General features: G+C 46.3%; 1 protein-coding gene across 2 annotated transcripts in view; it reads left to right on the top strand.

The window, feature by feature from the left end:
* Positions 1 to 9,948: 9,948 nt before the first annotated feature.
* ELL3 (elongation factor RNA polymerase II-like 3) overlaps positions 9,949 to 12,010 on the top strand; it is a 3,482-nt gene continuing 1,420 nt past the window's right edge. Inside the window, exons 1-7 of one of the 2 annotated variants that reach the window (XM_010836159.1) lie at positions 9,949 to 10,176; positions 10,410 to 10,445; positions 10,794 to 10,909; positions 11,035 to 11,236; positions 11,326 to 11,405; positions 11,537 to 11,612; positions 11,791 to 11,965. In XM_010836159.1, coding sequence (XP_010834461.1) covers positions 10,045 to 10,176; positions 10,410 to 10,445; positions 10,794 to 10,909; positions 11,035 to 11,236; positions 11,326 to 11,405; positions 11,537 to 11,612; positions 11,791 to 11,965 — 817 coding nt within the window. In that variant the 5' untranslated portion in view covers positions 9,949 to 10,044. The remainder of the gene's footprint in view (positions 10,177 to 10,409; positions 10,446 to 10,793; positions 10,910 to 11,034; positions 11,237 to 11,325; positions 11,406 to 11,536; positions 11,613 to 11,790; positions 11,966 to 12,010) is intronic. The other variant, XM_010836160.1, reaches the window with a different exon arrangement.

Below are 12,010 nucleotides of genomic sequence, written 5' to 3'. Positions count from 1 at the left end.
GGACAAAGAATAATGGGAAAAACTCACTTCCGTGTTGACGGTTTTTTTGTTTATTTTTTTGGCTGTGCCACACAGCTTATGAGATCTTAGTTTCCCAACAAGGGATCAAACCTGGGGCCTCTGCAGTTAGAGCATGGAATCCTAACCACTGAACCACCAAAGAATTCCCTGTGGTCACTTTTAAACTGAGGCCTGGAGCCAGTTGTAGGGAAAGTAGAAGAGGGTTCCAGCCATGCAGCTGAATCCCTAACATTTCTAACATATCACCTTTAACAAGGAAGAGCAATAGTTTTAGGAACTTCTTACCTTCCTCCCTAAGTTCCAAGGGTGGAACTGAATCACTAAGTCAATCAAAGTAAATTCATCACTCTTAGCTTTGATTAGCTCAGGAATCCCTCCCTAAACTGTGCATGGTATTCATCTGGTGACAGTTATTGGTTCAGGAGTTAGCATGTTACCTAAATAGGTCTGATCAGAGTGAAACCTAGCAGAGCCCTCTGGGGCTCCCAAAGATGGAAGCCTTTCTGTTCCCCATTTCTTGTAGGCAAGACTCCAGCCTCCGTGTTTGGAACACTTGAGAATTGAGGGAGGTAAAGCCAAGAAACCAGCTGAGGCAAGATTAAAGGGACCGGAGAAGCTCATAAGATTGAGGGGCTTCCCTGGTGATTCAGTTGTAAAAGAATCCACATGCTGATTCAGGAGACACAGGTTCAATCCCTGATCCAGGAAGATCCCACGTGCCTCGGAGCAACTAGTTCACCACAACTATTGAGCCTGTGCTCCAGAGCCTGGGAGTTGCAACTATTGAATCCACCTGCTGAAACTAGCCCCTAGAGCCCTGCCTCACTAGAGAAAAGCCCACCCAGTAATGAAGACCCAGCACAGTCAACAATAAATAGATTTTTTAAAAAAAGATTAGGAGATCTACCACCTGAGAGGATATTAAAGGAGTGCAAGCCCTGCTCTCACCCTAATCTTGTCAGACCCCACCTTTGACCCACTGTTTTAACAACCCTCATCAACTTCTCCGGGGTGGAGACACAGTTTTTCAAGAGAGAAGCCCAGTGCATCAATAAGGCTATCCTTTTCTGCTTCAACCAAAACTCTATGTCCTGTTAAAGGGACTTATATAGTCAAGAAATACAAGAGAAGAAAAAAAGATCTACAAAATCGACCCCAAAACTCTGTCTCCAAGATTTGTTGTTGTTGTTGTTACTGTTTTTTAAGTTGCTTAGTCATGTGTGACTCTTTTGCAACCCCTTGTAGCCTGCCAGGCTCCTCTTCCCGTAGGATTTCCCAGGCAAGATTACTGGAGTGGGTTGCCATTTCTTTCTCTAAAGGATCTTCCTGACCTAGCATCTCCTGCATTGCAGAGGAATTTTTTACCACTGAACCATGAGGGAAACCCTGTCTCAAGGATTTGATTTGCCACCAGTGTACAGAGAAGCCTAGCTTTTGGTAACAAGACCAAAGGGAGGGACTTTTTTTCCACCGTGGAGCTCTTTCTCATTAACTTGAATAAGGATTCATTCACATAGCCCTTAACTGCTTTTGGCTTCTTTGACTTTGAAGCACAATCCTTAAGTTGAAGCAAAGTGAGTGGCAGAAGGAAATTGGGTCCTTGATGATGCTCTTGGGCCACTGAATAAATCAACTGTAACATTTGTTCTCTCTCTGAGCTTCCTGCTATGAAAACCACCATATTTGTTTTTTGAGTAAAGTGTCTTGAATCAGATTTCTGTTACTTCCTCCAAATACTTTTAAAGCAATATACAAACAATAGAAATAGCATATGCCAAGGCCCTGAGATGGGGAAAACCTTGAATAAATATATTAACTGGAGGGATCACATAATGAAATGATCCAGTAAATTTATTGTAAAGTGCAATCAGTCCTCTCCATGCATACTAAACGTCTAGTTAGATTTTAGTGCCTTGTAGAGATGAGTAGATAGCCAAGGATCAGCAAGCACTGAAGAAAACACTCAACATAAAAATAGGTCAAAGCAAAACAGAAACAGAAAGTAAGCTCTCAGAGGATTAGAAACAATTCCAGGAACAAAAAAAAAAGTTGCGGGGGAGAGGGCAGGGAGAGGGGACTATAATTAGTATACTTAGAAATGAAGAGGATATTGAACAAAAACAGGGGAGCTAGGAAAAAAATAAAACATTCAGAGAATAAACAGCTCTTGGAAATTAAAAATATGATAGAAGAGTTGGAAGATAAAAGTTGAAGAAATAGTCCAGACAATTAGGCCAAAAAACAGTTTGGTAAAGCTTAAGGATCCCTTCTAAAAAAAGGTTTAAAATACACCAGTGGGGGACTTCCATGGTGGTCCAGTGGTTAAGAATCCACCTGCCAATGGTGGGGACCTGGGTTCAATACCTGCTCCGAGAAGATTCCACATGTGTGGAGCAACTAAAGCTGTGCCCCACAAGTACTGAGCACCCTAGAGCCTGTGCTCTACAGCAAGAAAAGCCATCCCAGCAGAGGCCCATGCACCACAACTCAAGAGAAGCCCCCACTCTTCGCAGTTAGAGAAAGCCCAAGGGCAGCAATGAAGATGCAGCACAGCCACAAATAAATAAAATATTTTTTAAAGGTATCTGTACATCCATATTCATAGCAGCATTATTCACAATAGCCAAACAATAAGAAGCAACCCAGACGTCTATTGACAGATTAATGGTCATAGAAAATGTGGGATAGACATACAATGGAATCGTATTCAGCCTTAAAAAGGAAGGAAATTCTGACAGATGCTACACCATGGATGAACCTTGAAGACAGTACGCAAAGTGAGATAAGCCAGTCACAAAAAGACAAGCACTATATGACTGCAGTATGAGGCATCTAGAGTAGTCACATTCAGTGAAACAGGAAGGAGAGGGGACTTTCTGTTGGTGGGAACTGGGAGGACGGGGAAATGAAGAGTTCTTGTTTAACGAGTACAGAGTTTCAGTTTTACAAGGTGAAAAGTGTTCTGAAGATTGGTTGCACAGCAACGGCAAGCTCTGTACAACTAACACTGTGTGTGCGCTCAGTTGCTAAGTCATGTCCAACTCTTTGCGACCCCGTGGACTGTACCTTGCCAGGCTCCTCTGTCCATAGGATATTCCAGTCAAAAATACTGGAGTGGGTTGCCATTTCCTCCTCTAGGGGATCTTCCTGACCCAGGGATCAAACCTGTGTCTCCAGGGTCTCCTGTATTAACATGTAGTTTCTTTACCATTGAGCCACTTAGGAAGCCCTACTAACACTACTGTACTATTAAAACTACTGAGCTGTACATTTAAAAATGGTGACGATGGTAAATTTTGCTATGTGTATTTTGCCACAATTAAAATAAAAAATTAAGACTACATGGGATCATAAATGGTATAATTGATTATATTCATATATAGTTATCAAAATATTAAAATGCTTCTGGTATATAGTAACTGCATTTTTATCAAAGCATAATATAAAAGATCGAGGCAATAAGAATTGTAATGGTAATAACAATTGTAATTATAAAGTGGTGAAACTCCAGTACTTGGGCCACCTCACGCGAAGAGTTGACTCATTGGAAAAGACTCTGATGCTGGGAGGGATTGGCGGCAGGAGGAGAAGGGGACAACAGAGGATGAGATGGTTGGATGGCATCACCAACTGGATGGACAGGAGTTGGTGATGGACAGGGAGGCCTGGTGTGCTGCGATTCATGGGGTCACAAAGAGTCGGACACGACTGAGCGACTGAACTGAACTGATGAGTGCAAATTGGGTTTAGATATCGCTCCAACAAATGTGATATGAAATGAAAATACTTCTCATTTCTCTTTGTGAGAACATCATTACTGCCAGTACAAGTGGTTTGTGCCTACATTTATAACTGAAAGAAATGTTACATTTTATTAGGGTTAGTGAAAATAAAGGGTATAATTTTCCCCTTTCCAAGCTCACAGAATTCCTGAGTTCTATGGTCTGCAGACACAGTTTTAGAACCTCTGCCCCGTGACCCTGGATAAGCTTCTCTATACTTCCGTTTTCTCTTCAGTCCTTAGTATTGGGCACATTCCTAACTCACTCACCCTTCTAGGCAATAACTTCACACCATTTTTATCCGTCAACTCCTGTTGCTCCTCTGTCATCCTCATACTCTTCCTCAGTTGCTTCCTGCTTCACCGGGAAGACGGAAGCAATCAGAAGAGCACTCCCCTAGACTTTCTCCACACCTGCCAGTCTTTGTTGTTTATAACTTTATTTATTATTTCTATATTTGCCTGCACTGGGTCTTTGTTGCTTTGCACAGGCTTTCTCTAATTGCAGTGAGCGGGGGCTACTCTTCGTGGCGGTGCTTGGGCCTCTCATTGCAGTGGCTTCTCTTGTTGCAAGAGCACAGGCTCTAGGAACTTGAGCTTCAGTAGTTGTAGCACACAGGCTCAGTAGTTGCCCCATGGGACATGAAATTTTCCCAGACCAGGGATTGAACCCATGTCCCCTGCATTGGCAGGCAGATTTTTATCCACTGTGCCACCAGGGAACTCCAGACCTCTACCAATCTTTTTCACCTGCACCTACCTTCTCTGTCCATGTGGCCTTCTCCTGTAGATGAGCCATCAATACTCCTTTAGAAAGCCAGTCCTGAATAGATCCCACTGCCTCTATTCTACTCAAGAACCCCAACTTCAGCAACCCTCTTCTCTTTCCTCCATCATCAAAGTTTGGGGGATATTCCCCAAATAATTCCCACCGGCATACAAATATGAACTTTCTCCCACCGTAAACCTTTCTCTTGATTCTATTTCCCCTAACAATTGACTCCCTATTTCTTTGCTCTATATTTAGCAAAGCTTAAGTTCCTTACATCCTCTGTAGATGCCTTATCTACCATTTTCTTTAAACCTTCTCCAATCAGCTTTCACCTTATCATTTCACCAGAACTGCTCTTATGAAGGTTACCAGTGAATCCACATTGCTAAACCCAGTGATCAATTCTTTTTTCCTTCTGTAATAGTTGAAATGTAATTCACATATCATACAACTAACCCGTTTGAAGTGTACATACAATTTTATGGTTTTTAGTATAATCCACAGATGTGTGCAACCACCACTGCTGTCAGTTTTAAAATATTTTCATCACAATGGTCAGTTCTTAATCTTCATTTTACTTGGCCTGTCTGTGGCATTCTGAAAAAATGTATATCTTATTTATTTGGCCACATCAGGTCTTAGTTGTAGCACTTGGGATCTTTAGTTGTGGCATGTAGGATCTAGTTCCCTGGCCAGGGCCCCTTGCACTGGGAGTTTGGAGTCTTAGCCACTGGACCACCAGGGAAGTCGCTGTGGCATTTGACACAGTTCTCTTTTCTTTGAAACATGGTTTTCACTTGGCTTTCAGAACATCGCACTCTCTTTTCCCTCCTTTCTCCCTGCCTTTCGATTGCCTTTACTTTTCTTCTCCCTGACTTATTTCTAGAGATTGGAGTGCCCTAGGGTGTTGTCCTTTAGTCTCGTCTCTCTCTTCTTGGATGAGTCATCCTGTCCTATGGTTTTAAATATCAGGTCGGTGGAAACGTAATTGTGGTTTTCAATTGTGAATTTTAAATCATTATACTGAGGCTCCAAACACATCTTTATTAATCAAAATAGGAACCATTACAGTCAACACATTTTTGCCAATGAGAAATAAGTTGGTTTATTCCTGTAGCATAAAGATACGTGCTTCAGGATTTGAGGAACTTTAGGAAAGCATTTTCTGCCTCCTTGCTGGTTGTGGAAACATTTTCCCTGCAAAAAAGTTGTGGTAGTTGGTTGGCAAGAGGTCAGTTGAATATGGCGGATGAGGCAAAACTTTGTACCCCAATTTGTTCAACTTTTGAAGCATGTGACACGTGTGGTCAGGCATTGTTGTGGAGGAGAATTGGGCCCTTTCTGTTGACCAATGCCAACTGTAGGTGTTGCAGTTTTTGGTGCATCTCATTGACTTGCTGAACATACTTTACAGATGTAACAGTTTCGCTGGGATTCAGAAAGCTCTAGTGGATCAGACTGGTGGCAGACCACTAAACAATGACCATGACCTTTTTTTGGTGCAGGTGGGGCTTTGGGAAGTGCTTTGGAGCTTCTTCTGGGTCCAACCACTGAGTTGGTCATTGCCAGTTGTTGTTTGTCGTATACAATCCACTTTTTGTTGCACATCACAATCTGATCAAGAAATGGTTCGTTGTTGATGACAGAATAAGACGACACTTCAAAATGATGATTTTTTAATTTTCTGTCAGCTCATGAGGCACACACTTATCGAGCTTTTTCACCTCTCCAGTTTGTTTCAAATGCCAAATGACTGTAGAATGGTCAACGTTGAGTTCTTGAGTGACTTCTCATGTAGTTGTAAGAGGATCAGCTTCAGTGAGTCTCTCAATTGGTGGTTCCAATATCAAATGGTGAAGTTCAACAATGCAAAACTGCAATTACTTTTGCACCAACCTAATACCATTTATCTGTTTAATGCTACCAAGTTTACATCTCTAGCCCAGTCATCCCTCACCATCTCCAAACTTATCTATACAACTTCATGCTCCACACCCCCATGTGGATTCTAACAGACAACTCAACATATTCAGAACTAACCCTATTCCACCAGCAGTGTTTCCTACCTCAGTTGATGACAATTTCATCCTTCTAGTTGTTCTGGCCAAAAATCCCAGTTATTCGTGATGCCATTTCTCTATCACATATCACATTCAATCCATCAGGGAATCCTGTCAGCTCTACCCTCAATATGTTCGGAACCCTATCCCTTCTCCCACGTCTGGTCCTGGTGCAAGTTGCCACCATCTCTAGCTTGCTGCTAGGTCACTTCAGTCGTGTCCGACTCTGTGCGACCCCATAGACAGCAGCCCACCAGGCTCCCATCCCTGGGATTCTCCAGGCAAGAACACTGGAGTGGGTTGCCATTTCCTTCTCCAATCTCTAGCTTGGCTTACTGCAATAGTCTCCTAACAGGTCATACTGCTTTTATCCTTGTCCCCTACAGTCTATTCTTAACAGCAGCCACAGTGAGCCTTTAAAAATAGAAGTGACTTCATGTGATTCCTCTGCTCAAAACCCTACTTTGACTCCTCATTTCACTCCAAGTAAAAGCCAAAGTCCTTACAGTGGCCCACAAGGACCCACCCCTGCTTCTTACTTTCCTGACTTCATCTCTCACTACTCTCTTCCTCAGTTACCTTGTTCCTGTTACACTGGCCTCGGCTATTCCTCACACTATCCACATATACTCCTGACTTACAGAGTTTGCACTGGCTAGTTAGTTCCTGGGAGAAGGCAATGGCACCCCACTCCAGTACTGTTGCCCAGAAAATCCCATGGATGGAGGAGCCTGATGGGCTGCAGTCCATGAGGTCGCTAAGAGTCAGACACAACTGAGCAACTTCACTTTCACTTTCCACTTTCATGCATTGGAGAATGAAATGGCAACCCACTCCAGTGTTCTTGCCTGGAGAACCCCATGGACGGAGAAGCCTGGTAGGCTGCAGTCATGGGGTCGCTAAGAGTCAGACACGACTGAAGCAACTTAGCAGCAGCAGCACTTAGTTCCTGTGCCTAGAAAACAGTTCCTCCAACTGTGTATCTTGGCCAGTCCCCTCACTTCCCTTAAGACATTGCTCCCACTAAAAAAAAAGTGCCTGTGTGTGGGGCGAATTCCTTGGTGATCCAGTGGTTAGGACTCAGTGGTTTCACTGCTGAGGGCCTGGGTTCAAAACCTGGTTGCAGAACTAAGATTCTGCAAGCCACGCAGCATGGCCATTAAAAAAAAGACATTGCTCAAATTTCCTTTTCTCCAGAAGGCCTTCTTGGATCATCTTACTTAATATACAGTCAGCCTTCTCCACCTTCTTCTTCCTCCTCCATTTCCAAACCTTCTACCTTCTACCTTGCTTTCTCTCTCTCTTTTTTTTTTCAACTATAGCTCTTACTACCTTTTAACATATACTATATTTTTTGTTTTGTTTTTACTTAAAAAATTTTTAAAAATTTTTCTTTATCTTTTTTTCTAATATTCACCTTATTTCTTATGTTTATTTCTTTGATGCATATCTAGTGTCTCCTTCAGAGAAGGCAATGACACCCCACTCCAGTACTTTTGCCTAGAAAATCCCATGGACGGAGGAGCCTGGTAGGCTGCAGTCCATGGGGTCGCTAGAGTCGGACACGACTGAGCAACTTTACTTTCACTTTTCACTTTCCTGCATTGGAGAAGGAAATGGCAACCCACTCCAGTGTTCTTGCCTGGAGAATCCCAGGGACGGGGAAGCCTGGTGGGCTGCCGTCTATGGGGTCGAACAGAGTCGGACATGACTGAAGTGACTTAGCAGCAGTAGCAGCATCAGTGTCTCCTTCCCCTCTAGGATATAAGCTGTCCCCAAACAAGAATCTGTTCATTGATGTATCCCAAGGATCTAGTACAGCGTCAGGGACAGAGTAAGTGCTCAGTAAATATTTGTTGAATGAATAAGTGAAAAATGTGGATAATGATACTCACTCTAAAAAGTTACTGTAGAGATTAAGTAACATACAGAGATCCTGACACACTGTTAGATACCCACCTTCCTTATCTCTTCCTCAAATGTCTTCCCTAGTTGCCTCTTACAGCATTGCTTCTTCCCGCCTCTTTGGACATTTTCACCAACTTAAAGTTTAAATCCAGGAAAATCCAACAGAAGGCCACAGATATCATCTGAGAATCAAAAGGACCCTGGGAGACCAGCTCTACCCACTGCCACAACTGTTTATCAAATTAGGAAATTGTTACCCAGAGAAGCAGACAGCCTGAGGAGAGGGCTAGGTCAATGTTTTGTTGTTGAAGTTAGATTTAAAAATCAACGTTAGGGAGTTCCCTGGTAGTCACGACTCTGAGCTTTCACTTTAAAAAAAGAAAGAAACCAAGCAACTTTATCGAGGTTTATTTACTGACATTAAAATAGATACATTTTAAGTGTACAGTTTGATGAGTTTTCACAAATGTAAGGGCATTAAGGTCATCAGGGATTTAGCAGAGGTATACTGGCCAGGAAAGAGAACACCACCAGGGCTTTTGGGAAACAGGACCAAGTGGAGACGTCAAGGGCCGACAGGAGATTATTGGTCCTGGGGCTTCACTGCAGCAGGATCTGAACCTCTGGGATGTCTGGCAACTTCGCGGCACCTCTTGGTCTTCACGAGGGAGTGAGCCAGCTCTCTTTCACACCAGTCTCCACCAATCTCTCGTGTACAGGCCACGAGGGGAGACCTGGGACTGAGTTCTCTTGCCTGTCCTGCAACAGGCAAGGAACCTGGAGGAACCCCCTGCCATCAACCACTGCTCGCATCTCTGTCGATCGATGGGGGGCGCTCCAGCTTGAGAAGTCAAGCTTCTCTCCTGCCGCCACACCCACTGGGCTCGATTTCCTCTTCATTCTTAGTTAGAAGCCGGTTTCGGGTCAGCAGCGGTACTGTTGGCTGGGAAAAGCCAAAGGGCTACGCCAGGTGCTGGCCTCGGGAATCGCCCCTCGGGTCTGCCCTCCTCTGGTTCCTTGGGGCTCTTGGCGTGATGAGCCGGCCCTGCCCAGCAACCAGTCGCTGTCTCCCGCCCTTCTGCACCTAAAACCCTCTAGGGGGTTGCAGGTTCAGCTTCACTTAGAGACCGCAGCTCCTGAGTTCAAGTTAGTTAGAAAAACACAGGCAGGAATGGGGACTCGGGTGAGGTGTCTGAAGCTGGCCGCAGACTTTCTCTCCGGAACTGGGAGAGCCTCTTCGGAAAGCCCAAAGAGCTGCCCGCTCATCCATGAAAAAACTGCTGGGGTTGGTGCTGCTAACATCTGGGGGAGAGCGAGGTGCCACCCCCGGCTACTGGGAAATCCCTGGGGTGGCGCCGGCTGTGGGTGGGGCCGGGGTGGGGTCCCGGCGGAGGGCGGGGCCTACCTGGGCGCCAGGGTGTGCCAGCCTAGTCCTGCACAGCCGAGGTGGTAGTGGCCCGGGTCTGTGGCTCGCGCTCTACCTGCCCCTGAACCTCGCAGCCATGGAGGGACCCCAGGAGCTTCTGAGTGGGAAGCTCCGGCTCTGCTTCACCCCGGCTGCCCGGACCAGCTTCCTACTGCTCAAGCTCAACGACGCAGCGCTGCGAGCGCTGCAAGAGTGTCATCGGCAACAGGTACGGCTAGCACGGGCCCCATCCTCTCTATCCCCTGCCTCTCCGGAGGTCGGGTCTCAGCCGGCGACCTTGGCGAAGGGACCTGGGGGTGGAGAGCAGCATCCTCGGCTCTGGCCTTCCCAACTCTCCAAGTGAAGCCCGCTAGGCAAGTCCCCCCACCCTGGGCTCCCGACGCCGGATCCTGGGGACGCCTTTTCTGCTGCTCTTGGCTCAAGTCTGTGCTCTGCCCGCAGGTTCGGCCAGTGATTGCTTTCCAAGGCAACCGAGGGGTAAGCGCGGGTCTGGGGTGTGTGGAGGTGAAGTGCAGGGAGAACAGACATGGGCTTCACGAAGGGATCGTCAGGGCGGGAGGCTGAGAGCAGTCACGGTCTGATGAAGTTTCGAGAACTGAACCCAAAATGGGGGAAATCGGGGCTGCTGGAGTTGGTCCCAAGAGGCTGCAGTTGAGGAGACTGCGGCGACTTAACCTCCTGAGGAACTCAGGCCCAGCTGCACCTCGTGTGCTAACGAGCCCCATGGGACCCATCTTCAGTCTTCTGCTGGCTCAGGGAGGAACAGCATTGGTTGGGGAGGAGGAACTGACTTTCATGGGGTTTACTGTCTCCTTTCACCCACAGTACCTGAGGCTCCCAGGTCCCCACTGGTCCTGCCTCTTTTCCTTCATAGTGTCTCAGTGTGGCCAGGAGGGCCCTGGTGGTCCAGGCTTGGACCTGGTGTGCCAGTGCCCAGGCAGGTAAGGAAAATGGGTAGCAGGTAAGAATTTGTGGTAGGTCAGGGAAGGGGATGTCCACAGTTGCTTAAAAGCTCTCCACCCTCCGGTTTTATGTGTGGTTTTTTTTTTTAACCACCTTTTCCCAGGTCTGGGCCTAACCGCCTCCACTGCCTGGGTCCACTCAGGGAGCGCCTCACGATTTGGGCAGCTATGGATTCTATCCCAGCTCCATCTTCACTTCAGAGACACAACCGGACTGAAGATGCCAGGGACCGTGAGAGCTGGCAGAATGTGGGAGACTATCCTGAAGCAGACACAATTTCACAGTCACAGATGGGACTAGAAGAGGTGAGGCCAGAAAGTGCAAGGAGTTAGGATAAGGTGGGGCAAAGCCTGAAGCCTAGGGAGCCATGTGCCCCTGCCACTTTCCCTGCCAGGTGCCAGACCCACTGGCAAGCAGCCAAGGACAGTCACTCCCAGGATCCTCGAGGGAACACAAGGCACAGTGGGAAGTGAGGTACTTGGGGCAGGGTGGGACTAACCCAGGACGCTCTGGTATTCTTCTCTAATCGCCACTCTAAATGCTGTGATAAGAGATGGAGCCCTACTTTCTACCCTGGGCTTGATCTCTCCTATTCTCTCTCCTAGGAACCAGACCCTTCTTCCAAACAGAGATCCTGATCAGGCACTGCCTCCCTCTGCTAGCCAGAAACATGTGGACAAGGTAAGTTGTAATAGCAAGGGTTTTTCTAAGAGTTGTGTCCAATGAGGCTAACATTTTAGAACTGAGAGCTTACCATTTTCATACTCCCAGAGATCATTATATGGAAGTAATTTTTGAGAGAAGGGCAGAATAGGAGGCTTCTGGATTACTGTTTATGTTCCGGATATGTTCCCAACAGAAACGTCCAGTGCCTGCAGCTATGGTAGAATTAAAACAAAAGAGGCTCAGAACTCTAGCTCCAAGTCCCCTACAAGGACTGCCCAGTCAGGACTTACAAGAGGAAGACTGGGAGCAAGAAGATAAAGATGAAGACATGGGTCCCAGGCTGGAGCACAGTCCCTCAGTTCAAGCAGGTGAGTTAAAGAGAGGGTGAAACTGCCATAATGGGGAGGGGGGGG

The sequence above is a fragment of the Bison bison genome, unplaced genomic scaffold (assembly GCF_000754665.1).
Source record: "Bison bison bison isolate TAMUID 2011002044 unplaced genomic scaffold, Bison_UMD1.0 scf7180017864061, whole genome shotgun sequence".
NCBI classification, from domain to species: Eukaryota; Metazoa; Chordata; class Mammalia; order Artiodactyla; family Bovidae; genus Bison; species Bison bison.
This window is presented reverse-complemented; position numbering and strand designations above follow the sequence as displayed.